The 25,909-nt window shown below is 34.7% G+C and overlaps 1 protein-coding gene and 1 pseudogene across 6 annotated transcripts; both read left to right on the top strand.

Moving 5' to 3' along the window:
* The first annotated feature begins 20 nt into the window (after positions 1-20).
* On the top strand, positions 21-21,212 carry LOC149236936 (26S proteasome non-ATPase regulatory subunit 1 homolog B-like). Of its 5 annotated transcripts, XM_089372534.1 has the most exons (14): positions 6,135-6,661; positions 9,780-9,856; positions 9,946-10,182; positions 10,332-10,419; positions 10,625-11,224; positions 11,363-12,289; positions 12,428-12,498; positions 13,190-13,271; positions 13,403-13,574; positions 13,706-13,785; positions 14,040-14,084; positions 14,487-14,791; positions 20,249-20,811; positions 20,958-21,212. In XM_089372534.1, the coding sequence occupies exons 9-12, from the start codon at positions 13,549-13,551 to the stop codon at positions 14,528-14,530; spliced, it is 195 nt and encodes a 64-aa protein (XP_089228660.1). In that variant the 5' UTR covers positions 6,135-6,661; positions 9,780-9,856; positions 9,946-10,182; positions 10,332-10,419; positions 10,625-11,224; positions 11,363-12,289; positions 12,428-12,498; positions 13,190-13,271; positions 13,403-13,548; the 3' UTR covers positions 14,531-14,791; positions 20,249-20,811; positions 20,958-21,212. The 5 variants fall into 5 exon arrangements, with proteins under 5 accessions (XP_089228659.1, XP_089228660.1, XP_089228656.1 ...); XM_089372531.1 differs by having other exon boundaries at positions 6,168-6,661; positions 13,706-14,791; positions 20,249-20,401; positions 20,650-20,811; XM_089372530.1 differs by having other exon boundaries at positions 13,706-14,791.
* LOC149236935 (26S proteasome non-ATPase regulatory subunit 1 homolog A pseudogene) lies at positions 20,796-25,573 on the top strand (annotated as a pseudogene). Its single transcript, XR_016245908.1, has 6 exons — positions 20,796-20,811; positions 21,512-21,730; positions 21,987-23,019; positions 23,268-23,620; positions 23,733-24,231; positions 24,931-25,573. The product of XR_016245908.1 is annotated as a 26S proteasome non-ATPase regulatory subunit 1 homolog A pseudogene (transcript).
* Positions 25,574-25,909: the final 336 nt, after the last annotated feature.

Raw genomic sequence — 25,909 nt, 5'->3', positions numbered from 1 at the left:
TTTTATTTATTTAGTTTTTTCCATTATTTATTCATTTCATATAAAATTTTACTGTGTGCATTGAGTGACTATAGATGTAGTGTCTAGGAAGATTGAGTGGAGAAAATACTTTAAGAGAATGTAGATGTAACGCAAAGGTATGTTTGTTATTATGAATAATTATTGTGTTTGATTCAAAAGTTTAACTTTTATAACGATTTTAATACTTTATTATGTATGTGTTTTAGATAACTTGGTATTGATGGAATACAAAGTAGATTATCTTTTTTAATATAAAATAAACTCCATGGGAGGTACTTATTGGTTTTGAAATTTATTTATCATTACTATCACTATTTATGTGTATTTCAAACTAATTCACTCTAATTTCTTTTCTCCTTTTAACGAAGGAGAGCACAATGCAGGAACAACGATGCATGGAGCGAACGCTTGCAATTTCTTGTTTGTTGTTGTTTACATATTTTTGTTTTGTTCATTTTGAGCATGACCCTGTTGTGTTGTTTGTCACGTGTCTTACTTGTTTTCTTTTGTTTTGCATTTTTCCCTCATTTTTTGTAGTTTGGTCTTGGTGGATGTGGGAGAGGGAATGAAGGCAACATGGAGAGAAAATGAAAGAGATGAGATGGGAGTTATTGTTCATAAATGAAGGTGATTCATCTTACTAGTGCACTTTACTTTAAAATACCTATGGCTAATTGTCACTCAATTTGCATGTTGTAAAATATATTATATGTTTTATTTGTGTTCTCATAGTCAACTCTATATTTGTTTTGTGTAGTCACCAAATACAACTCTACAATATAGGAAAGTCAAATGGTGAAGATACCCTAGACACTACAAATATGGAAGATGAGATGGGTGAGTAATGCATTTCTCCTACAAAATATTGTTGTCCTTTAATTTCATGTTATATTGTAGCTCAGTATATGATGATTCCATAAGAGTTGGCACTAGGCAAGGGCGAGCAGGTATGTGTATGGTTAATTCATTGCTTTGTTTATTTGTTATTTAGTTTCTTCCATCATTTTCATGATTTTATAACTGAGTGATTGTAGATATAAAGTCTAAGAAAGTTGAGTTAAAAATATATCGTAAGCAATATAGATGCAATGCAAAGGCATGTTTTCTATTATGAATAATTATTGCGTCTAACTCTAAGATTTAATCTCCATAACAATTCTAATGTTTTATTATGTATCTGTTGCAAATGGCTTATTGCATTTAGCACTGATAAGTGGAATAGAAAGTGGACAATATGTCTCTATAAAAACAAAGTCCATGGGAGGTCTTTATTGGTTTTCAAATATGTTTATGCTCACTATCACTATATATGTGTATTTCAACCTAATCCTCTCCAATTTCTTTTGTTTGTAATGAAGAAGAGCAGGAGGAAGGAGAGAACATTGCAAGAAAGATGATTTGTAGAGTGGGCGTTTGCAATTTTTTGTTTGTTGTTGTCTACATATTTTTGTTTTGTTGAGTTTGAGCATGGCCATGCTTTATGTTGTTTGTCGTTTGTCAGATTTATTTTCCTTTGTTTTGCTTCTTTTTTTCCTCCTTTTTTTAGTTTTGTCTTGGTTTGAATTGTTGGGTGTGGGAGAGGAAAGGAAGGCAACATGTAGAGAAATTGAAAGAGATGAGATGGAGGAGATGGACGTTATTATTCATAAATGAAGGTAATTCACCTTACATATGTGTAGTGCACTTTAGTTAAATTACATATGGCTAATTTGTGACTCAATTTGATTTCTATTTGATATATTATATGTTTTATTTGTGTTATCATGCTCAGTGATATAGATTTGTTTCTTGTAGTCACGAAGTACAACTCTATAACTCTACAATATGTTGATTTTTCAAACTTTTCTAGATTGATAATTACTTTCAATGATTTCTTCATTAGTTTAACTTATGTGACATTCATTATTAAGAAATTACACAAATTCTTTAACAATAAAACTAGTAGGATCCTAATGAGAGCCAAACAAGAGACAAAATGTATCCTGGTAAAACCCTAACAAAGGAAAAACCCAACAACCTTTTCTTAGAGAAATTGTCCAATTCAGCAAGAGATACAATCTGGTTTCCCAATCAAAAGCAAAGTCAAATTACCAGTAACCAAACCCAGGTCAAACTTGGTCAAATAGAGACAAATTTGGCTTCTTGAAATTTCAGCCTCCTGCACTTTCCTTAGAAATTTCGGTCTACTACCTCAAAAATCATCCTTCTTGATGCCTTAGATTCGTTCTTATTCTACCTTATATGGTGATTTTAATTTCTCTTAAATGGAGACAAATGAGAGCCAAACAAGAGATAAAATTTATCTTGGTTAAACTGTAACCAAGGAAAAACCCAACAACCTTTTCTTAGAGAAATTGTCCAATTCAGCAAGAGATACAATCTGGTTTCCCAATCAAAAGCAAAGTCAAACTGACCAATAACCAAACCTAGGTCAAACTTGGTCAAATAGAGACAAATTGGCTTCTTGAAATTTCAGCCTCCTACACTTTCCTTGGAAATTTTGGTCTACTACCTCAGAAGTCGTCCTACTTGATGCCTTAGATTCATTCTTATTCTACCTTATATGGTGATTTTAATTCCTCTCAAATGGAGACAATTTTAATTCCTCTCAAATGCAATTTATGTTTATATCACTCAAAAATGTATCTGAAACTATAAAAAATCACCTCGCTCAAAATTGCATCGCTTGATTCAAACCAAAATAGGCAAAACTTAGGAGATTTAAACGACAACATTTTTTCAATGTTAACCACATCAAGATGATCGATAGTGCTTTGAACCTCAATCTAAGATACTCTCCTCGCTCAAGAATGATGTGATTTATGTTCTTGTCATTCAAAAATTCTTTTGAAACTATAAAAAATCACAATCTCACTCAAAATTGTATTGCTTGATTCCAACCAAAATAGGAAAAACTTTGAAGATTTAAACGTTGACATTTTTTCAATGTTAACCACATCAAGATGATGGATAGTGCTTTGAACCTCAATCTAAGATACTTTGCTCGCTCAAGAATGATGTGATTTATGTTTTTTCTTCGATAATGACAAAGATCCAAGATGTTATCCCTTTAAATATCACTCGAGAATAACAAAAACCGCAATCCAAGATGCTCTCCCTGTAAAAATCATTCCAATATGGTCTCCCCACACCCATCATTGTTGTGAATCTTTTCACATCGTGCACTCCCTCATGTGGCAGTCTCTAACACAAAACTAGTTGTTTCTCTTCAAAATGACTCCTTCAAATTAACCATACAATATAGAATTGTCTCTTTCAAATTAACCATACAATATAAGGTGATATGAAATAAATCACTTTCCTTTTACCTTTTTTCCCAAAAAAAAAACTAAAAAATCAAATTACAATTCATTATAGATATTAAACCATAAAATATCATTTCTTTACAAAATCAATATCAAGCTATCAACAGTACCATAAGCTTACACTATTATTATTGATATAAAGACATATTTATTTAAATCTTATAAGCTTACACTATTATTATTGATATAAAGACATATTTATTTAAATCTTATTAAACAACCTTGATATATAACATTTTTGTTATAAAATCAGAAAACACTTTACATCTCTAATTTTTTATAAAAACACATAGTAAATTAACATATTTAATTTCTTATAAAAACACAGACATATAACATTTTTGTTATAAAATCAGAAAAACACTTTTACATCTTTAATTTCTTATAAAAAACATAGTAAACTAACATATTTAATTTCTTATAAAAACACATATATTGATGAAAGAGTCATTCACGTTGGTTAATACAACTATAATAAAGAAAATGAAAATGTTCCCTTACCCTGAACTTTAAACATTGTCCCATAATGTGAAGGAGACAACAGACTGACATATGCTTTTTAGCAGAGATGGTTATGCTTTGTTTTGCAGAGGTGGCAGTCAAGTAAAGTGCTTTTCCGCAGAGTTGTCAGTCCAAGAAAAGCAGGACCGTTGAATCCAACAAATATTTATTTGAACTTTGGTCTGAATCTTTGCCTTTTTCATTCCCTCTCCTCCTCCCATGGTCGCCTATGCTCTATGTGTCGTTTTGTCTGTATGACTCTTGGAGCTCCATATCATGTCATGTTTGTGTGTGTCTGGTTTGGTCTGTCTGAACTTTGCCTGGTCTGGTTTTGTATGTGTTGTGTTGTGCGGTTTGGTATGTTTTGTATGTGTTGTGTTGTGTGGTTTGTATGTGTTGTGTGGGAGGTGAAGGCAGATATCACATCAATTCAATTTTTAATTAGCAGGGGCCAAGAGATTCAATTCCAGCTATATATATACGAGGAGATATCCACCCACATCCTTCTCAATCCCAGGTATGCAAATTTCTGTACATGTAATCTCATCTCTTTTTATTAGGTTAACCTTCATACAGATTTTAGATTAGCTTAGTAAGTGACGACATACATTACAGGATTTAATATGAATTTTGTAATTTCATGCAATTGGCTCGCTCTGTTCAAGTATTATTGAATTGCCCGGCTAAACTTAAATATGAATTGGTACAGCATCAGTTTTCGAATCCACAGGTGTGCGCAAGGATTGAATCCCAGGTAGAGTAGATAAATTTATTTGCGTCTCTTTGCTTTTCTGGTTATATATGTTCAAATTTATATCAGCCCAATGAGTGAGATGAGCAAGAACAAATTTGATTTGGGATCGGCCTTTTTCAAGTTGTTAACTAGGCTGCATAAGCTATGGCTATGGAAAACAGAGACTACCCATGTCTTGGTGTGGTGCCATAGGATTATTGCCTCTTGCAACTGCTGCAAACTTCACAAGCCCTGATTGGTACAGAATTGAGAAGGTTGGGATCGGCCTTTTTCAAGTTGTTAATTAGGCTGCATAAGCTATGGCTATGGCAAACAGAGACTACCCATGTCTTGGTATGGCACCATAGGATTATTTCCTCCTGCAACTGCTGCAAACTTCACAAGCCCTGATTGGTACAGAATTAAGAAGGTGTGTGGTAAAATTCTGTATAGTCTCGGTGTGTCTCTTTTTTTTTTATATATAACAAATTGATTCAATTTTGTTAAATGCATACAACTAGCTATTCAATTCTGGATGAATTCACATGCCTATTTTTTCTAAAGTTGTAGCGCCCGGTTTGTAGATTTTCTCTAATGGAGGAATATTGGTTTATCCCCAATTCGTTTCATAGAAAGAGTTGCCACTGTGTAATAAGATGGAGACTCCACCTCTGTGGTCTACAATACCAGACCAGAGGTTTCACAAATACCAGTGTTGTCGCCTATGTTCTCTATGCTTGCAATATGTTGCGAGGCGAGGAAATGTCGTAAGTATTGGAAGGGAATTTTTCATAATGTTCATTTTCAAACCCAGCAAAGTAGAGCAGAATGAATCTTAATCTTTAATCTTATTTGATATGTGGTTGCATATATGCAGGTCTCTATGGTGGCTCCCAACGTCCCTGAAATGCGTTTCCCAGTTCAACTGGCAGGGGCCGTTATTGTTCTTAACACAATGCCTTCTCTGCTCGATTCAATTCCTGCCTCCAGACGGAACCAACCATAAGCTCAACCTCAGCCTGGTACTCAGAGTTAGATCCATCCGTCAGAAAATCTTGACGTTCGCTCGCTGTTGTGTTGCTGAAAATTGAAACGCTTAAATTCTTTGTTACCCATGCGCGCTTCTGGGCTTCAATTCTCTGTTATCCATGGTTACATGCGCATGGAAATGTACTTTGACTGGCAACCCACGAAAGGAAAGCTAGACAGGGCATTAGGTTGCTAAGGGTCAAGGATGCGGGTAACATGGGTAGAGATTGGGCGAGGTTATGTTATTCCCAGGCTGTGTTGCTGGTTAATTTGTTAATTCTTTTTTTCATATTTTTCTGTGCATGACCATGCATCTTGGCTTTTACAGTCCATTTTCTCTTTTAATTTTGTTTGTAATTTTGGGGTTGATTTCTTATTTTTATATTTTTGTATGTGCACATTCTTTTGTTTGGTCGATTTGTTTTTTGGGCAGGATTTAAAGAAATGGACGAGGAGAAGAGAGTCCTCTGGTTTGGATTCTTTTTATGACTAATACTAGAATGGTCAAGCAGGTATGCTTATTTTATGAATTTTTTTTCTCTAATTTGAATATATATACCTGTTTAAATAATTCTTTATTAATAAATATTTGCATAATGGGATGTCTTATGTGCTGATAATAGCTGCTAAAGGGGATTTGATGCATATAGTTCTTGGAAGAGTTTAGCTATGGTTGGCCTTTCAATAAAATGAAAGCTATTCAACTTAAAGTTCACACTAAACGAGCCTATTGATTTAATTTTTTTTGATCGGCAGTTTTGATTATTTAGGTTTTTTCTATCCAGAGATTTTTCATCTTTGAAATGGCCATTGGTTTTTCCCAAATTTTTTTCTTTTCATCCATAATTTCATTTCAGCGTGAAGCAGCATTGCAGTGCTCTATGTTCCATTATGAATCCATGTTACATTTATGAATCTTTATGAAAGGAACAAGACACAATATATATCTATTCGAGATTAAATTGGCGGGTGCGGTAAATTGCAGCGGCTCTGGTTGGGACATCGCCAGCTGCAGCTACAGCCTCAACTTCAACCCAACATTTCGTTGCAGGTACAGCCTCAAATAATATAGGAACAAATGACATTTACATTATAAATTATATATATGTGTATCTGTTCAGATCTTCTTACCTTTTGAATTCTTGTCTCTTTTTTCAGTTTTTTTATTTGGAGAGTTTGAGATCTGTTTGAAGCGCATTTATGTTATTTAAAACAATTTAAATTTACATTTTAAAGAATATATATGGATAATTGTAATGTAGATGATATGTTTGATTTGATTTGTTATATTTTTAATATTTTTGTTTGTGTTATTATATTGCTGGTAGCTTTGATATTTTTAGGGATTTTCCTTTTTTGATATATTTTTATTTTAATTAAAAAATAAACATTTTAAAATTCTCGAGTCTTTAAAATTTAGTTATCAACCATGTTTGACAACTTTTCAGAAAAACAAGAACAATGACAATATGATAAATTTGAAAATATAACGATATGATTCACACCACAAAAATATTTACGAGAGGATTTTATATTGAAACAACTGAAATTATAGTGTGATAGAAACAATTATATCCTGTCTCATATAAAAGATATCTCAGCACAGAAGACTTATCATTCATTTGTCAGCATATTAGTTCATTTGTCATTATTTATTTGTATCAACATGAGTGCCCACCTTCCTTTCTTGTGACAAAGTCCCTTCAAAAAGAGCGTCCTCTAGAGATATTGTGAATGCTCTAATTGGGTTATGGTTTCTCATTTTGATTGTATTCAGCATCATTTTTTTTTTCAAACCATTGCCTAGATTAAGGTAGCTATGGTAATCCGATCAAGCCTACATGTATAACTTCTTCTGGAGGATGACGTAGAAGAACCTGGGGTTTTCTCCCTTATTTCTTAGGAAGGTTTGTCTCCATTGCCTCTTTTGATGATTGAGCATATAAATACATCTTATACCAAGGATTTCCTATTACATTAGATGTTCAATCATGAATAGTTTTTCAAGATCAATGTGCATGTTTGGTTACATTGGCATGTTGAGTACTTTGAGCTATCATGTCAGATTCACTAGCTCCATGGCTGGTTGCATTGTCATCTAAGTATATTGTTCAGTTTCGGTCATGTTTGGTTAGTTTAGGATCTTAGGTTAGGTCTGGGTTAATATTTGTTAAGTTGTAGTTTTTCCTTTTAGAGTTTTTGGTTTTCAACGTGCCTTGGGATACCATAGGTTGATGGGATGAGTCTGAATCATGTGGTTGGAGTTGACTTGGGAACAAGGCTTGTTTTAGGGTTGTGTCATATGTCACTGGGCTTGGAATCCAGAAGTTGTGTTTGACGGGTTGATTTGAGTCATTCACTTGTTTTCAAGTTGCCACTTTTCAAGTTTCTCTAGCATCTGGAGTTCCGGGAATCTCAGCTTCATGTAGGGGATGCTGCCCCAAGTTGGAGTAATTGTTAACCTTTGAATACACGCTTAGAAACAAAGACAAAGCCCAAATTTCCAAATCAGCATTTTAAGATCATATTGGTGGAGATGTTTCAGACTTTTATTGGTTGAATTTTGGTATAGATTTCAAGCTGGCTTCATGCTGACTTTGAGGGCCTTTTCTAGCATTTTGGGTCCTCTATTCAAAGTAGATTTGATGGTATCGTTACAAGAGTGGGTAGCATAGGAGGTGAGCTACAACAACTCTCAAATTTGCACTTTCCAAAGAAATATAAGCAACCTCCTTAGGTGAATAATGGACAGAGTAAGGGTGCACTGATGATGGCTGTTACAGGCTACAACCTATTCTGAAAACGGATTTCATAAGTATGTCAGCTTTTATGATAACACTAGGGTACAGTCCTGTAGCAGTCAGAAAGGCATAGCTTCTGGTAGTTTCTAATCCTATTTTGGGCAGTATCTTAACAGAATTATATGACAGTCTGACAACTGATTTGAAAATCTATTTGAGGTGTTGATTTTAGTAGGTTGTGGCAGCCTGGAGGGTGCCAGTATGATAGCAGTCTAGCAGCAATTTCTTTTAATTTTTCATGTAGTCTTCATGCCTTCACGATGACAGTTAAATGCTTTATGCTTGACTAGAGTGGAGGGCGCATTCCTCCTAGAGTTATATTCACCCTTCACTCACCTATTTTAGGCATTGGCATCCTGTCGGAATTGGCAGAAATATGGCAACCAGCTGATTATGCCAGTTAGTGAGTCATTAGACAAGTTACTTTACCTTTTCTGGGCAGCAATAAAGGGACACCTTTCATCCTTTTGTGGGCAGCACTTTCACCTTATTTCCTGGAAACACATTGTTAGCATGAAGGTGAGTGAATGCGGAGGTACTCATGCACCATAGGCACCCATTCAAGGGAGTTGCTTCATTTTTTCTTGGTATATGTAAGGGCGTCGTGACTAAGTTATTTTCCTATTTTTGAGAGAGAGACATTAATTGTAACTTACCCTTGCTCATTCTATAAGAGGGAAGGATAGTGAGACAGCTTTTTCATATTTGCCCTTTGATCTTTTTTTGACATCTTTCAACACTTCTTCCTCTCCACTCATTATTCTAGAGACATTGCATGCAGCATAGGAGAGTAATCTTTTATGAGTTTCAAAGAATTGCTGACAAATAGATGTCTATTTTTGGTTGTCATAATTAATCTTCTATGTAGAATTGCTTGATGAATTAAATAGCTTTTCAGTTTTCTAATATTTCTTCCAAGCAATCTGTAATTTTAGGGTGAGAATAGAGAAATGTACAATTAGTATGAAAGCCATAGGTTGCTATAGCCTAATATGGGTTCTTTGAAATTTTCTTAGCTTTTAAATTTATGTCTCTTTTATTTGGTCTTTCTATTATTATGTTTGAAATGTATTGGATTCAAATTATTTAAATATTTTAACAATATTTATAACCAATTGAATTTTTTAAGGTGATAATAGAGAGATACACAAATAGTATGGAAGCCATGGGTTGTTATAGCCTAGTTTGTTACTAGTTCTTGAAATTTTTTTAGCTTTTAAATTTATCTCTCTTTTATTTGGATTTTCTATTGTTATGTTTGAACATAATGAATTTAGGTTATTTAAAACCAATTAAATTTACATTTTAAAGAATATATTTAAATCTTCTTTAATTTCAGCTCACATCTTGGTTATCTATTTGTTGCAGACAGTTTGTTTCATTGAACACCGATAAGTGGAATAGAAAGTGGATTGTCCGTCTTTATAAAACAAACTCCATCAGAGGTGCTTATTGGTTTTGAAATATATTTATCATTACTATCTCTATCTATGTGTATTTCAACCTAATACTCCCCAATTTCTTTTCTTTGCAGCGAAGAAGAGCACATTACAAGAAAGATGAGTTGTAGAGGGAGCATATGAAATTTTTTGTTTGTTGTTATCTACATATTTTTGTTTTGTTGAGTTTGAGCATGGCCATGCTTTGTGTTGTTTATTGTGTGTCGTACTTGTGTTCCTTTATTTTTCTTTTATTCCTCATTTTTTTAGTTTGGTCTTGGTTTGGAGAGAAATGAAGGCAACATGATGGGATTTATTGTTCATAAATCAAGGTAATTCACCTTACCTATATGCATTGCATTTTAATTACTTAACTTAAAATAACCTATGGATAATTTGTCACTCAATTTCTTTCTTATTTAATTTATTATATGTTTTATTTGTGTTCTCATGCTCAACTATATATATCTTCTTTGTGTAGTTACCAACTACATCTCTACAACTCTACAATATAGGAAGGCCAAATGGTGAAGATACCCTTGACAATACAAACGCGGAACAGGGGATGGGTGAGAAATGTTTTTCTCCTACAAAATAATGTTGTCCTTTAATTTCTTGTTGTAATGTTGATTAACATATAATGATTCCGTAAGTGTTGGCACTAGGAAAGGGCGGGCATGTATGTGTATGGTTAATTCATCACTTTGTTTATTTATTATTTAGTTTTTTTCCATGGTTTATTCATGATCTTGTATAAAAATTTAATTTGTGCAGTGAATGACTAAAATGTAGAGTCTAAAAAGGTTAAGTGGAGAAGATACCTTAGGCAATGTAGAAGCAACACAGAGGTATGTTTGCTATTATGAATAATTATTGCGTTATTTCTAAATTTTAACTTTTTATAACGATTCTAATATTTTATTATGTATCTGTTGTAGATGGCTTATTCCATTGATCATCAATAATTGGTACAAAGTGGATTGTGCATCTTTATAAAATAAACTGCATGGGAGCTATTTATTGGTTTTGAAATATGTTCATCATTTCTATCACTATCTATGTGTATTTCAACCTAATTCACTCCATTTTGTTTCCTTTTAACGAAGTAGAGCACACTATAGAAACAATGATGCATAGAGCAGATGTTTACAATTTTAAATTTTTTTGTTTGTTGTTGTCTACATATTTTTGTTTTGAGCATGGTCATACTTTCTATTGTTTGTCGTGTGTCATACTTGTTTTCTTTTGTTTTGCATTTTTCTCATTTTTTGTAATTTGGTCTGAGTTTGGATTGCTGGATGTGAAAGAGGAAAGGAAGATAGCATGCAGAGAAACTGAAAGAGGTGAAATGGAAGTTATTGTTAATAAATGAAGGTGATTCACCTTACCTATATGTAGTGCACTTTACTTAAAATTACCTATGGCTATTTTGTGACTCAATTTGCTTACTTTTTAATTTATTATGTTTTATTTCTGTTCTCATGTTCAATTTTATAGATCTGCTTTGTGTAGTCACCAAATACGACTCTACAGTATAGGAAGGTCAAATGTTGGAGATACTCTAGACACTACAAATGTGGAGATACTCTAGACACTACAAATGTGGAACATGGCATGGGTGAGCAATTCTTGTCTCCTACAAAATAATTCTTTCATTTAATTCCCTATTATATTGTTGATCAAAATATGAATATCCCATAGGAGTTGGCACTGGGTAAGGGCAGGTAGGTATGTGTATGGTTAATTCATCGCTCCTTTTATGTTTTATTTAGTTTCCTCCATCGTTTTTGGATGATCTCATATAAAATATTACTTTGTGTAGTGAGTGACTGTAGATGTAGTCTAAGAAAGCTGAGTTGAAAAGATACCTTAGGTAATATAGATGCAACACAGAGGTATGTTTGTTATTACGAATAATTATTGTGTTTAACACTACGGTTTAACTTTTGTAACAATGCTAATATTTTGTTATGTATTTGTTGCAGATGGGTTGTTCCATTGAGCACTATTAAGTGAAATAAAAAGTGGATTGTTTTATAAAACATACTCCATGGGAGGTACTTATTGGTTTTGACATATGTTTATCATTACTATTACTATCTTTGTGTGTTTCAACTTAATTATCACCCATTTATTTTCCTTGCAGTGAAGGAAAAAAAACAAGGAGAGCACATTGCAGGAAAGATGATTTGTAGGGAGGGTGTTCGCAATTTTTTGTTTGTTGTTATCTACAGTTTCTTGTTTTGTTGAGTTTGAGCATGGCCATGCTTTATGTTGTTTATCGTGTGTTGTACTTGTTTATCTTTGTTTTGGTTTTTTTGTTCATTTTTTTTGTTTATTTTGGTTTTGGTTTGGATTGTTGGGTGTGGGAGAGAAAAGGAAGGTAGCATGTAAAGAAATTGAAAGAGATGAGATGGAGGTTCTTGTTCATAAATGAAGGTAATTCACTTGACCTATATGCAATGCACTTTACTGAAAATCACCTATGGCTAATTTTCTATTGAATTTGATCACTATTTAATTGATTATATGTTTTATTTGTGTTTTCATGCTCAAATTTATATCTTCTTTGTGTAGTCACCAATTGCAGCCCTACAACTCTACGGATGAAGATTCCCTAGACACTACAAACGTGGAATAGGGGATGGGTGAGCAATGTTTTTGCCCTACAAAATAATGTTGTCATTTAATTCCCTATTATAATGTTTATCAATATATGATGATTCCATGGGAAAGGGCGAACAAGTATGTGTATGGTTAATTCATCGCTCCGTTTATTTTTTATTTAGTTTTTTCCATTATTTATTCATGATTTCATATAAAATTTTACTGTGTGCATTGAGTGACTGTAGATGTAGTGTCTAGGAAGATTGAGTGGAGAAAATACTTTAGAGAATGTAGATGTAACACAGAGGTATGTTTGTTATTATGAATAATTATTGCGTTTGATTCTAAAGTTTAACTTTTATAACGATTTTAATGCTTTATTTGTTATGTGTTGTAGATAACTTGTTATTGATGGGGAATACAAAGTAGATTATCTTTTTTTTTATATAAAATAAACTCCATGGGAGGTACTTATTGGTTTTGAAATTTGTTTATCATTACTATCACTATTTATGTGTATTTCAAACTAATTCACCCTAATTTATTTTCTCCATTTAACGAAGGAGAGCACAATGCAGGAACAATGATGCATGGAGCGAACGTTTACAATTTCTTGTTTGTTGTTGTTTACATATTTTCGTTTTGTTCAGTTTGAGCATGACCCTGTTGCGTTGTTTGTCACGTGTCTTACTTGTTTTCTTTTGTTTTGCATTTTTCCCTCATTTTTTGTAGTTTGGTCCTGATGGATGTGGGGAGAGGCAACATGGAGAGAAAATGAAAGAGATGAGACGGGAGTTATTGTTAATAAATGAAGGTGATTCATCTTACTAGTGCACTTTACTTAAAAATACCTATGGCTAATTTGTCACTCAATTTGTATGTTGTAAAATATATTGTATGTTTTTTTTGTGTTCTCATAATCAACTCTATATTTGTTTTGTGTAGTCACCAAATACAACTCTACAATATAGGAATGTCAAATGTTGAAGATACCCTAGACACCACAAATATGGAAGATGAGATGGGTGAGTAATGCATTTCTCCTACAAAATATTGTTGTCGCAACATGAAGAGAAAATGAAAGAGATGAGATGGGAGTTATTGTTAATAAATTAAGGTGATTCATCTTACTAGTGCACTTTACTTAAAAATACCTATGGCTAATTTGTCACTCAATTTGTATGTTGTAAAATATATTGTATGTTTTTTTTGTGTTCTCATAATCAACTCTATATTTGTTTTGTGTAGTCACCAAATACAACTCTACAATATAGGAATGTCAAATGTTGAAGATACCCTAGACACCACAAATATGGAAGATGAGATGGGTGAGTAATGCATTTCTCCTACAAAATATTGTTGTCCTTTAATTTCATGTTATGTTGTTGCTCAGCATATGATGATTCCATAAGAGTTGGCACTAGGCAAGGGTGGGCAGGTATGTGTATGGTTAATTCATTGCTTGAATGTCAAATGTTGAAGATACCCTAGACAACACAATATGGAAGATGAGATGGGTGAGTAATGCATTTCTCCTACAAAATATTATTGTCCTTTAATTTCATGTTATGTTGTTGCTCAGCATATGATGATTCCATAAGAGTTGGCACTAGGCAAGGGCGGGCAGGTACGTGTATGGTTAATTCATTGCTTGGTTTATTTGTTATTTAGTTTCTTCCATCATTTTCATGATTTTATAATTGAGTGACTTAGATATCAAGTCTATGAAAGTTGAGTTAAAAAGATATCGTAAGCAATATAGATGCAATGCAAAGGCATGTTTTCTATTATGAATAATTATTGCGTCTACTAAGATTTAATCTCCGTAACAATTCTAATGTTTTATTATGTATCTGTTGCAAATGGCTTATTGCATTTAGCACTGATAAGTGGAGTAGAAAGTGGACAATATGTCTCTATAAAAACAAAGCACATGGGAGGTCTTTATTGGTTTTCAAATATGTTTATGCTCACTATCACTATATATGTGTATTTCAACCTAATCCTCTCCAATTTCTTTTGTTTGTAGTGAAGAAGAGCAGGAGGAAGGAGAGAACATTGCAAGAAGGATGATTTGTGGAGTGGGCGTTTGCAATTTTTTGTTTGTTGTTTTCTACATATTTTTGTTTTGTTGAGTTTGAGCATGGCCATGCTTTATGTTGTTTCTCGTGTGTCAGATTTATTTTCCTTTGTTTCGCTTCTTTTTTTTCGTCGTTTTTTTTTTGTTTTTTCTTGGTTTGAATGGTTGGATGTGGGAGAGGAAAGGAAGGCAACATGTAGAGAAATTGAAAGAGATGAGATGGAGGAGATGGACATTATTATTCATAAATGAAGGTAATTCACCTTACATATGTGTAGTGCACTTTATTTGGAATTACATATGGCTAATTTGTGACTCAATTTGCTTGATATTTAGTATATTATATGTTTTATTTGTGTTCTCATGCTCGGTGATATAGATCTGTTTTTTGTAGTCATGAATTACAACTCTATAACTCTACAATATGTTGATTTTTCAAAATTTTCTAGATTGATAATTACTCTCAATGATTTCTTCATTAGTTTAACTTATGTGACATTCATTATTAAAAAATTACACAAATTATTTAACAATAAAACAATAAAACTAATAGGATCCTAATGAGAGCCAAACAAGAGACAAAATGTATTCTGGTAAAACCCTAACCAGGGAAAAACCCAACAACCTTTTCTTAGAGAAATTGTCCAATTCAACAAGGGATACAATCTGGTTTCCCAATCAAAAGCAAAGTCAAACTGACCAGTGACCAAACCCAAGTCAAACTTGGTCAAATAGAGACAAATTTGGCTTCTTGAAATTTCAGCCTCCTGCACTTTCCTTAGAAATTTCGGTCTACTACCTCAGAAATTGTCCTTCTTGATGCCTTAGATTCGTTCTTATTCTGCCTTTTATGGTGATTTTAATTCCTCTCAAATGGAGACAAATGAGAGCCAAACAAGAGACAAAATTTATCTTGGTAAAACCCTAACCAGGGAAAAACCCAACAACCTTTTCTTAGAGAAATTGTCCAATTCAACAAGAGATACAATCTGGTTTCCCAATCAAAAGCAAATACAAATTGACGAGTAACCAAACCCAGCTCAAACTTGGTCAAATAGAGACAAATTTGGCTTCTTGAAATTTCAACCTCCTACACTTTCCTTAGAAATTTTGGTCTACTACCTCAGAAATTGTCCTTCTTGATGCCTTAGATTCGTTCTTATTCTGCCTTATATGGTGATCTGAATTCCTCTCAAATGGAGGAGGACGAGTGTGAATTTATAGTGATCAAATATGCCCCTAAGTGGTGTGTCTCTTGGGTTGGGTCGACTTATCCATTTGGGGATGACTTGACTTAGAGGAGACAAATAATTTAAATTTCAAAAATTGATTTTCCCTATATTGAAACGGGGACTTTAGATTCAAATTATATTTATCATTTTCCTTCATATGAGCACTGACCATAGCTACAAAAATTCAACACTCCCTCTTAGGGAGGTATTCGTAATGACTTCTTCAAATGTTTTCTTGTTGAAAAATCTCTATACCAAGAAAAGGTTGAACGAGCTCAACTATGTTGATGAATCCATCCACCTCATGTTCTATACTAGAACCATGTGGAAATCATCCCCGCATCAACATCAAATAAATGAATTAGCTACCCACTAGTCCTTAGGTCACCAATCTACCAAGTTGACACTTGGAGTCTTGTGAGGAACCCACTTGACCCATAGTGAAGTCACCAATCTACCAAGTCATCACTTAGAGTCTTGTCAAGAACCCACTTGACCCATGGTGACAACCGGGGCCCATTTACCATTCCCACATGTCACATGCAATTGAATCGTAAAAAAATCACCCGATGTTATAAGGCACAAGCTCAACACACTAGCCAAACCCCATGGCAATATGGTCAGATAACCCTTGACCGAGGGAGTAATCCAGGCCTCTATGCTAACTAGGCCAATCTTCCCAACCATAAACCATGGCTTCCGGGTCAATACCCTTGACCTAAAGGAGATTATGCCCCTTGATGCTACAACATCAACACTCCCTCCAACCAAGGGAAGCATTCTCAATCACTCCAATCTTGTCCGAAAAGTATGCAAATGTCATCCAAGGATAGAGGCTTTGAGAATGTCAGCAACAAGCTCAATTACATAAATACATAGGAGCCTCGTTATTCCTTTTGTATCATGTGCTTTGACTTGTCAACATGGTTGTCTCTCGCATAGTCCTGCGAGTAGCCTCTAAAGCCACATTGCTTCACAACTTGCCCAACAAACTACAATATACTCTGCTTCAGTAGTGCTAACAACTTCCTGTTCATTATAGCAAACCCCAAGCTAAATTTGTCAATCCTTGTAACTATATGAGATATATCTCAATCCATATCCAATTGTACCATGCCCATACCTCAATGAATGTTGTGCCACATGCCTTGGCTCAACCATAAACTGACCAGCTTCAATCCATCACCACAGTTGTTTTCTGATCACTCTCACTGGGTGCTCCCTTTAACACTGAAACAAATTTTGCTGAGACAATCCAGACTGCTCCCTTTGCCACTCAACTTCATCAGATTAGATACCATGGGAATGACCATGGACATGTTGTCCATCATCCTAAATCTCTGAAGGATCATAATAATACAATTCCTTTTGAGCCAGGAAGATCTCATTTGGCTTCTGCCACACTTCTAGTCCCAAGAAGTAATATATCCAACCAAGATCCTTCATCTTGATCCTAGAGATCAACTTCCTTTTTCATGACTTCTCCCTCTATCATGGAAGAAAATCTTCATACAATTGTCACTCCCTATAACAAGTGAGTCCATCCACTCTCATTAGAAACAAGATCAACCAAGCTTTCTCAAATATCCATACCAAGCTCGAGGTTCGTACAAAGCTTTCTCTAGTTTGCAAACATGTACCTCAAAGTCCAAAGGTTTTTCCTTGTACACTTCTTCTTCCTGACAACTAGAGCAAATGTCTCTTCATAGTCCTCTTCCTCTTCCTAGGAGAATCCTCAGTTTATGCTACCATCTACCAAATGCTTGATCTTATAAATCCACTTTGAACTCATCACTAACTTTCCATAGATCTCGACACAATGACATCCTTCAAACTTGTTGGCCTGCTTGCTCCTTTTGTACTAGTAGCTTCTCTAGTCATCAGGTATGATTATGGATGTCAGTACAATTTCTCCTTCTTGAACATGAATCACTCCAGAGAGAATCCTCTTGCCACAAATCTTGCTTTGTTCTTCTAAAAACTTTATATCTGCTACCAGAGCCTTGGCAGTCTTCATGGTGTACCTTCAATCCTCACTAGGAGGCCATGGAAGAACGATTATAACCCAACAAAAGGAAACAAAGGCAAGAGGCTAACAAAAATAATAAACAAAGCATAGATATATGAAGTACTTATATTTTGAAGATTGTAGGGAATTCGTTGACTCCCTCTTGATCCTTTCCTTATTGCAAACACCCTTGTCTTCATCATCAGCACGTTGTTTTCCTTTCCTTTCCTTGTGTGAGCTAGGGTTTCTCCATTCAAGGAAATCATCGATCTAGTTCCAACTCAAGGATTTTATCCATAGTCCTTAGGGAATTCACATCCAAGACTTTAAGTCTTCTACGGTTTATAAACCCTAGATTTACAATTTTCATTTACACCTTTTGTAAGTCCAACAGACTTTGTCATATGCAAATTTTTTTCCATATCCAAATTTCCAAATTCATAGAGTCCCCATGTCTCAGTATATGTGATAAAATCCATCATGTCATCAAACAATCAACGATGTTCCATCTTGATATCAATATAAGTAAATGTATCAAGATTAATGGTCCATTGTAGTTTTTGTAGGGCTTGTATTCTGCCTCCATCTAACATTGTAAAGAAACAACATCCTCCAACTATCAACAAAGGACAAAATATAGCAGGTCGACTTATAGATACAAATCTCCAAGGAATACTTCATGAAAGTAAGTTTCTTTAACCAACTCTTAATAAATGGGCAAGTAAAAGTCTTCAAATGGTCTAGACTTCCTTTATAGAAGTGTTGTGCTCAAGATAGTACAAACTATTTGGCAGATCTCAGATGATTACTCTCAGTGCTTCCAAATTAAGTTGTTGGATAATGTAACTAGTTTCGGTCTTCACAATGATCTTTGTAAACGTGACATTGTATATTTTGTATTTAAAAAGAGAAAATTATTTTTTATTTGTTAAAGCATGGGTTTTATGCTCAATTCTAGGTCAAACCATGTTCTTCATGCTTCTAGGACTTTGTAGGTCAAAAAAGAAGTTTTGTCATGTATTATAGTCCCATTTGGACTCATTGCAACAAAAGAAAATAATTATTTTTTAGTCAAGAAAGCTAATTTATCCTCCAAGACCAAGACGGCCTAGTCATGATGAAGTCGGCCTAAAGAGGGCTATTCAATCCCTCAAGAAGGCTATCAATAAGACGGACTTCGACTCACTTGATACACCAATTCACTCAAGTTCGATTTGCAATAGCGAAGGAAGAAAAAGAGCAAGGAAGACAAGAAGAAGAGGAAGAAGTCGAAGGAAGGTCTCTTAGTGAAACATCTTTTTTTGTCCACACGTGCAAAGTTGTCTAGGGTTTTTGTGTGAGTTTTAGAGGCCGAAATTGCAAATTCAAGTTGCAGGGTCGAGATTCTAAGTTGAAGCTGCTTGGACCGAGCTTGACTTTTGTTGACTTTGGAAGAATTTGGTTCATTTGAAAGAGATCTTGCTAGTGGGTTGACTTGGTGCTTGGGAGGATTTTTGGCTTTGGTCTTTGGGTTTTGGAAGTCTCATTTTGAATTGATTCTATAAGAAGAGAAGTATTCCTTTTGGGTTTTCCCCTCGGAGGGGTTTTGCCCTGGCTTGGAGCCTATATCTTATATACTTTGTCTCTTTATGATCTTCATTGTTTTGGTAATTGCTTGATGAACAAGCAATAATAAGTAATAAAAGACGAACTAATATCACAAGTAATTATCAAGTAAGATAAGTCAACTATAATCTACAAGTCTCTTGATTTTCCAACAAAAGTAACTACAAATGAGTTTATAATTACTATAGTTTCTCCTACTTCGTCGATAACAAATTTTCTAATTTTGTATAAACCAATTTTCCTTTTAGTGAAAAGAAAATAAGCACAAACACTAAAAGAGAGTTCAAGTTCAACGTAATCATGAGAAATAAGTTGGTAAACATCAACGCGATGTGAAACTCAAATGGAAAATAGCACCTACTCAAAAAATCTCAGTATTGTGATAAACCAATGTATTTGGCATACTAAAACATTGTCTTTGCTTTGATGATGTTTTATGCTCCATTCCAATCAAAACGTGTCAATCTCTTATCATGCAATTGATTTCGCAGTTAGTCAGCAATGTTGTACACAATGACTGAGTTTGGACATACCAGAATGCATTCAAGAATTAATAAGCCTAAGGGAGCAATGAATATAGTGCTTATAAAGGGGAAGAGTCGAAGTGGATTGAATTGATTGATATTAATATATATTATTATTCTCTACAAATCTGGTATTCAAGAAGCACGACCAAATCACAATTCCGCTTTTAATATAGTTTTACAAAACACTATGAGTAGTTTGTAATCCCAGACACATTCTTGAGAGAAAATCTGGTCATATGCCTTTGTTTTTCAAGCTGTTTCGCTCACCTACTTTTTACATTTTTTGGGATATTATTTTAATAAGCTAGAATTCTAACGTTTAGCACATTCTCTTACCAGGAATGGCTTAGCAGAGCCACAAATTGGGCAAAGTTCAGTGCTACCGCTGGTTTAGGTGTCATTCACAGGGGTCACCTTCAGCAAGGTCGATCTTTGATGGCTCCTTATCTTCGTCAAATGGTTCATCTGTGGGTGGAAACCCATATTCGGAAGGTAGAGCTTTGTATGGTTTAGGGCTTATCCATGCAAACCATGGGGAAGGCATTAAAGTGTTTCTTCATGATAGTTTGCATAATACAAGTGTTGAAGTGAGTGTCCACCTAACTTTCAGCCACTGATATCATTTGATGTATAGAACCTTTAATGAAAAATGCGTTGTTCAAATCAATTGTTTGTTTTCAAAGCACTTATAACAAATTTGTGGTGATTGCAAAAGATAATTCAACATGGTGCATGTTTAGGACTGGATTTGGCTGCTTTGGGAACTGCTGATGAAGAGATTTATGAGGATGTCAAGAATGTTCTTTACTTAGATAGTGCAGTTGCTGGAGAGGAACTGCGAGTGGAAAGGCCAGTAAGATGATTGCATATGCACATGATACTCAACATGAAAAGATTATCAGGTATTGTTGGTTACTTACGTTTGAACTTAAAAAAGTATTTCATGTGAAAATATCATTCGAAGATTTATTTTTCCTTGACTAATTCTAGTCAAGTTGAAACTTTCCACCAGATTTTAATATGTCTATTTGTAAACAATTGTGTACAGAGATCTGGTCCTTGAAATATCATTAACTCTCTAGCCCTTGAAATGTCATTAACTCTCTATGGAAGAAGAGACTGATACACTTATAGTGGCCCTTGAAATGTCATTAACTCTCTATGGAAGAGAAGAAGAGACTGATACACTTATAGAGCAAACAACTCATGATTAGGATCCAATTCTATCCTATGGTGGGATTTATGCTCTGGCCCTCGCATACAGGGGCACATCCAATAACAAATTCATTCGTCGTCTATTGCACTTCGTTGTTTCCGATGTTAGTGATGATGTGAGAAGAACTGCGGTGCTAGCACTTGGATTTGTTTTAAACTTCGAACCTGAGCAGGTTTAAACTCCGAACCTGAACAAGTTACAGTGTACCATGTTTTTATTATTAAATCAATTTTGGACTTGATTTGTTATAAGTTTTGTGCTACATCTTGATGGAGCATATGGCTCAATATTTTAAGAATAATATCAAGGGGATCAGTGTATGCTGGCTTGGTCCTTTATGCTGGTGCTAAATCAAACTCTGCAAATTTAACGGACCCCACTAATAGTTTCTTTACTTTCCGAATCATATAATCCACATGTCAGACATGGAGCAGCCTTGGCAGTAGGTCTCTTGTACAGGCACAGCATTAAGTGAGGCCATTTTTCTGCTGAAACCATTAACATCAAATGTCGTATATTTTGTTCATCAAGGTGCCCTTATAGCCATGGTTATGGTTCTTGTGCAAACAAATGAGGCACGTGAACCTCGTGGTAGGTAGCTTCAGGTATGTTATTATACAATGTTGTAAGCTTTTATTTAGGAAACAAATGTTCATTGTTGCCATTGTAGTTGCACTTCTATTGTTAATTTTTAATGCAAAGTTCCCAATTGAAATAATAACTTCTAAATGTTGGCATTTAAAGGTAGAATTATATCCTATATAGACTGATGTTGTTATTATATTGCATTCAAACTCCAGGCTTTGCCACAATAGATCTTTTTATCACCTTTACATCGTTTTTTTTTATTTCATACTTCAGGCGTCAACTTGAGAAGATCATTCTTGACCAGCATGAAGACACCATGAGCAAGATGGGTGCAATTTTAGCTTCTGGTATTTTAGATGCAGGTGGGCGGAATGTCTCAATTAATTTTTCATCGAGGGCTAAGCATGACAACATCACTGTTGTTGGTATGGAAGTATTTAGTCAATTTTGGTATTGGTATCCACTTGTATATTTTTCTGAGCCTCCCTTTTGCACCTACTGCTTTGATTGGGCTCAATTATAAACTGAAGGTCCCAAAATTAGACTTTCTTTCACATGCCAAGCCCTCATTATTTGAGTATCCACGTCCTACAACACCTCCAACAACAACTTCTGCAATAAAATTGCCAACTGTTGTTTTTTCTACATCAGCAAGGGCTAAAGTGAGAGCAAAGAAGGAAACAGATCAGAAAACTGCTATGGATGAGGGAAACATTTTTGGTGAAGCAGGGCCCATAAAAGGCCCAAAATCTAGTGATAAGGAGGGGGAAGCAATGCAGGTAATTGCCACCTGCAACAAAGTAGATCTTTGATGACTCCTTATCTTCCTTAGAATGGTTCATCTGGTGGTGGAAGCCCATATTCGGAAGGTGGAGCTTTGTATGTTTTAGGGCTTATCCATGCAAACCATGGGGAAGGCATTAAAGAGTTTCTTCGTGAAAGCTTGCACAGTACAAGTGTTGAAGTGAGTGTCCACCTAACTTTCAGCCACTGGTGTCATTTGATGTATAGAATTTTTAATGAAAATTGTGTTGTTCAAATCAGATATTTGTTTTTAAAGCACTTACAACAAATGTGGTGATTACAAAAGATAATTCAACACGGTGCATGTTTGGCACTGGATTTGGCTGCTTTGGCAACTGTTGATGAAGAGATTTATGAGAATGTCAAGACATTCTTTACTTAGTGCAGTTGTTGGAGAGGCTTTAGGCACAAGTATGGGCTTGCTTATGGTTGGAACTGCAAGTGAAAAGGCCAGTGAGATGCTTGCATATGCACATGATACTCACCATGAAAAGGTTATCAGGTATTGTTGGTTACTTACGTTTGAACTTTGAAAAGTATTTCATGTGATATGAAAATATCATTCGAAGATTTATTTTTCCTCGACTAATTCTACTCAAGTTTAAACTTTCCACCAGATTTTAATATGTCTATTTGTAGACATACTTTTCATGTGATATGAAAATATCATTCGAAGATTTATTTTTCCTCGACTAATTCTACTCAAGTTTAAACTTTCCACCAGATTTTAATATGTCTATTTGTAAACAGTATGTCTGGCACTTGAAATAGCATCAATTGTCTATGGAAGAGAAAAATAGGTTGACACACTTACAGAGAAAATGATTCGTGATCGGGATCCAATTCTATGCTATGGTGGGATGTAAGCTCTGGCCCTCGCATACAGGGGCACATCCAAGAACAAAGCCATTCGTCGTCTGTTGCATTGTGTTGTTTCCGTTGTTAGTGATGATCTGAGAAGAACCGCAGTGCTAGCACTTGGATTTATTTTGTTGGTGGAACCATTAACATCAAATGTGGTAGATTTTGTTCGTCAATGTGCCCTTATAGCCATGGTTATGGTTCTTGTGCAAACAAATGAGGCACGTGAACCTCGTGTAAAGGTGAAATTATATCCTATAGAGACTTATGGTGCTATTATATTGCATTCAAACTCCAGGTTCTGCCGCAATAGACTTTTTATGATCCTCACATTGTTTTTATTTCTTACTTCAGGCGTCACTTGAAAGATCATTCTTGACAAGCATGAAGACACCATGAACAAGATAGGTGCAATTTTAGCTTCTGGTATTTTAGATGCAGGTGGTCGAAATGTCTCAATTAAGTTGTCATCCAGGACTAAGCATGACAGAATTATTATTGTCATTGGTATGGCAGTATTTAGTCAATTTTGGTATTGGCATCCACTTGTATATTTTTCTGAGCTTCTCTTTTGAACCCACTGCTTTGATTGGGCTCAATTATGAACTGAAGGTCCCAAATTTTGAGTTTCTTCGACATGCCAAACCCTCATTATTCGAGTATCCTCGTCCTACAACACCTCCAACAACTTCTGCAGTAAAATTGCCAATTGTTGTTTTGTCTACATCAGCAAAGGCTAAAGTAGCAAAGAAAGAAACATACAGAAAACTGCTATGGATGAGGGAAACATTACTGGTGAGGCAGGACCCATGAAAGGCCCAAAATCTAGTGATAAGGAGGGGAAGCAATGCAGGTAATTGCCACTGCAACTTTATTCCATACTTTGAGTATTTCAGAGTTTAGATTTCTGTGATGTGAATTATTTAGCTTAAACATTTTCTGGATTCCAAAATTTTGTGTGATGGATTCGGAAATGTTTAATATACTTTGAGTATTTCAGAGTTTAGACTGTGATGTGAATTATTTAGCTTAAACATTTTCTGGATTCCAAAATTTTGTGTGATGGATTCGGAAATGTTTAATCCAAGTAAATGGAGGTATTTTAATTAAAAGGTCGTTCTTGAGTCAACATCTCTTCTTGGCTTTTGTAGAGCTCCTGTCTTATTATAGTTAAGAAGGTTATTTGTCAGATTTCATATCATAGCTATTTTGGTCTTGCCACCACTTATTGGTTATTTTCCATTTCATATCTATGATATCTATGTCTTATTGCCACCTTATTATATGTAATAATTTTCTCCAGTGAAAATGGGCACAAAGGTTCTGTAGGGAATATTGTAGTTGAAATCTAGGAATGTTGTAGTTGAAATCTAGGAATGGAGTGTATCACATGAGTGTTGTTTATGGTCATGGTTGTAATGAGAAAATCAGGGTCACTTTAACACTGTTGTTTAATGCTTTTTGTTGCTTAACTTTATGATCTTGGGCTTCTTTTGGATTTGTCCATCTACATAACCTACTCTGCCTTTATTCTTATTCAGGTTAATTTCAGTTTTGCAGGTGGGTAATGCATCTGAAAAGAAAGTTGAAGCCATGCCATCTTGTGAAATTCTCTCAAATCCTGCTCGAGTTGTTCCAGCGCAGGAAAAGTATATTAAGTTTTTTGAAAAGAGTAGATATGTGCCCATTAAATTAATGCCTTCAGGGTTTGTTTTACTAAGGGACACCAAGCCATCAGAACCAGAAGCGTTTGTTTTGACTGATGCATCATTAGCGTCATCTGGGAATTCGTCAATGTCCCAAACACCTGCACTGTCTGTTGAAGGATGGAGAAACTCAACCACCACGACCTTTCGAATATACACATGATCCAACTGATGGGACAGTTTTTTCATTGGAAGAAATCGTTCCTTGAAAGAATGACAGGCCTTCCAAAAGGTCCTCTTTCTTTTATTTTTCAGAAGTCATTACGTGGCTTTGTTTAGTTTTAGCCATGTCATTTTGTAAGATCTGCACCTCTTGCTTTCCACATGTTGAAAATCTCCTCAAGACAAGTGAAGGGAGCACTTAGCCGTCAAGCCCATTCCATACAAGATTGTGCTTGGGATACTGTATTTCATATGAATTGAAACTAATTTTTCTTTAAACTTTCCAAAAAAGCCATTTAATAACCTTGTTTTGGGATATTGTATTTCATATGAATTGAAACTAATTTTTCTTTAAACTTTCCCAAAAAAAGGCATTTAATAACCTTGTTGGCTGAACTTCTATGGATATTATGGTCTTTGTATCTGATCCGATGAATCATAAATTAGTGAGTTTGGAGTGTAATAAGATTGTGTTTGGGATATTGTATTTCATATGAATTGAAACTAATTTTTTTTTAAACTTTCTAAAAAAGCATTTAATAACCTTGTTGGCAGAACTTCTATTGATATTATGGTCTTTGTATCTGATCCGATGAATCATAAATTATTGAGTTTTGTGTGTAGTTTTTATGGTGGTTTTGCATATTATTTTTTCACGGGCAT

This window comes from Pinus tabuliformis, chromosome 8 (genome assembly GCF_031772625.1).
Source record: "Pinus tabuliformis cultivar Carrire ecotype Pingquan chromosome 8, CPIR1, whole genome shotgun sequence".
Classification (NCBI taxonomy): domain Eukaryota; kingdom Viridiplantae; phylum Streptophyta; class Pinopsida; order Pinales; family Pinaceae; genus Pinus; species Pinus tabuliformis.
Note: the sequence above shows the minus strand (reverse complement) of the source record. Positions and strands in the feature narration are given on the sequence as shown.

Coding starts and splice junctions, on each gene's coding strand:
- LOC149236936 (XM_089372530.1), top strand. CDS start 6,531: ATGAAAGGAACAAGACACAATATATATCTATTCGAGATTAAATTGGCG. Junction 6,662..9,779: donor AACCCAACATTTCGTTGCAG/GTACAGCCTCAA, acceptor TATTTGTTGCAG/ACAGTTTGTTTCATTGAACA. Junction 9,857..9,945: donor TAAAACAAACTCCATCAGAG/GTGCTTATTGGT, acceptor TTTTCTTTGCAG/CGAAGAAGAGCACATTACAA.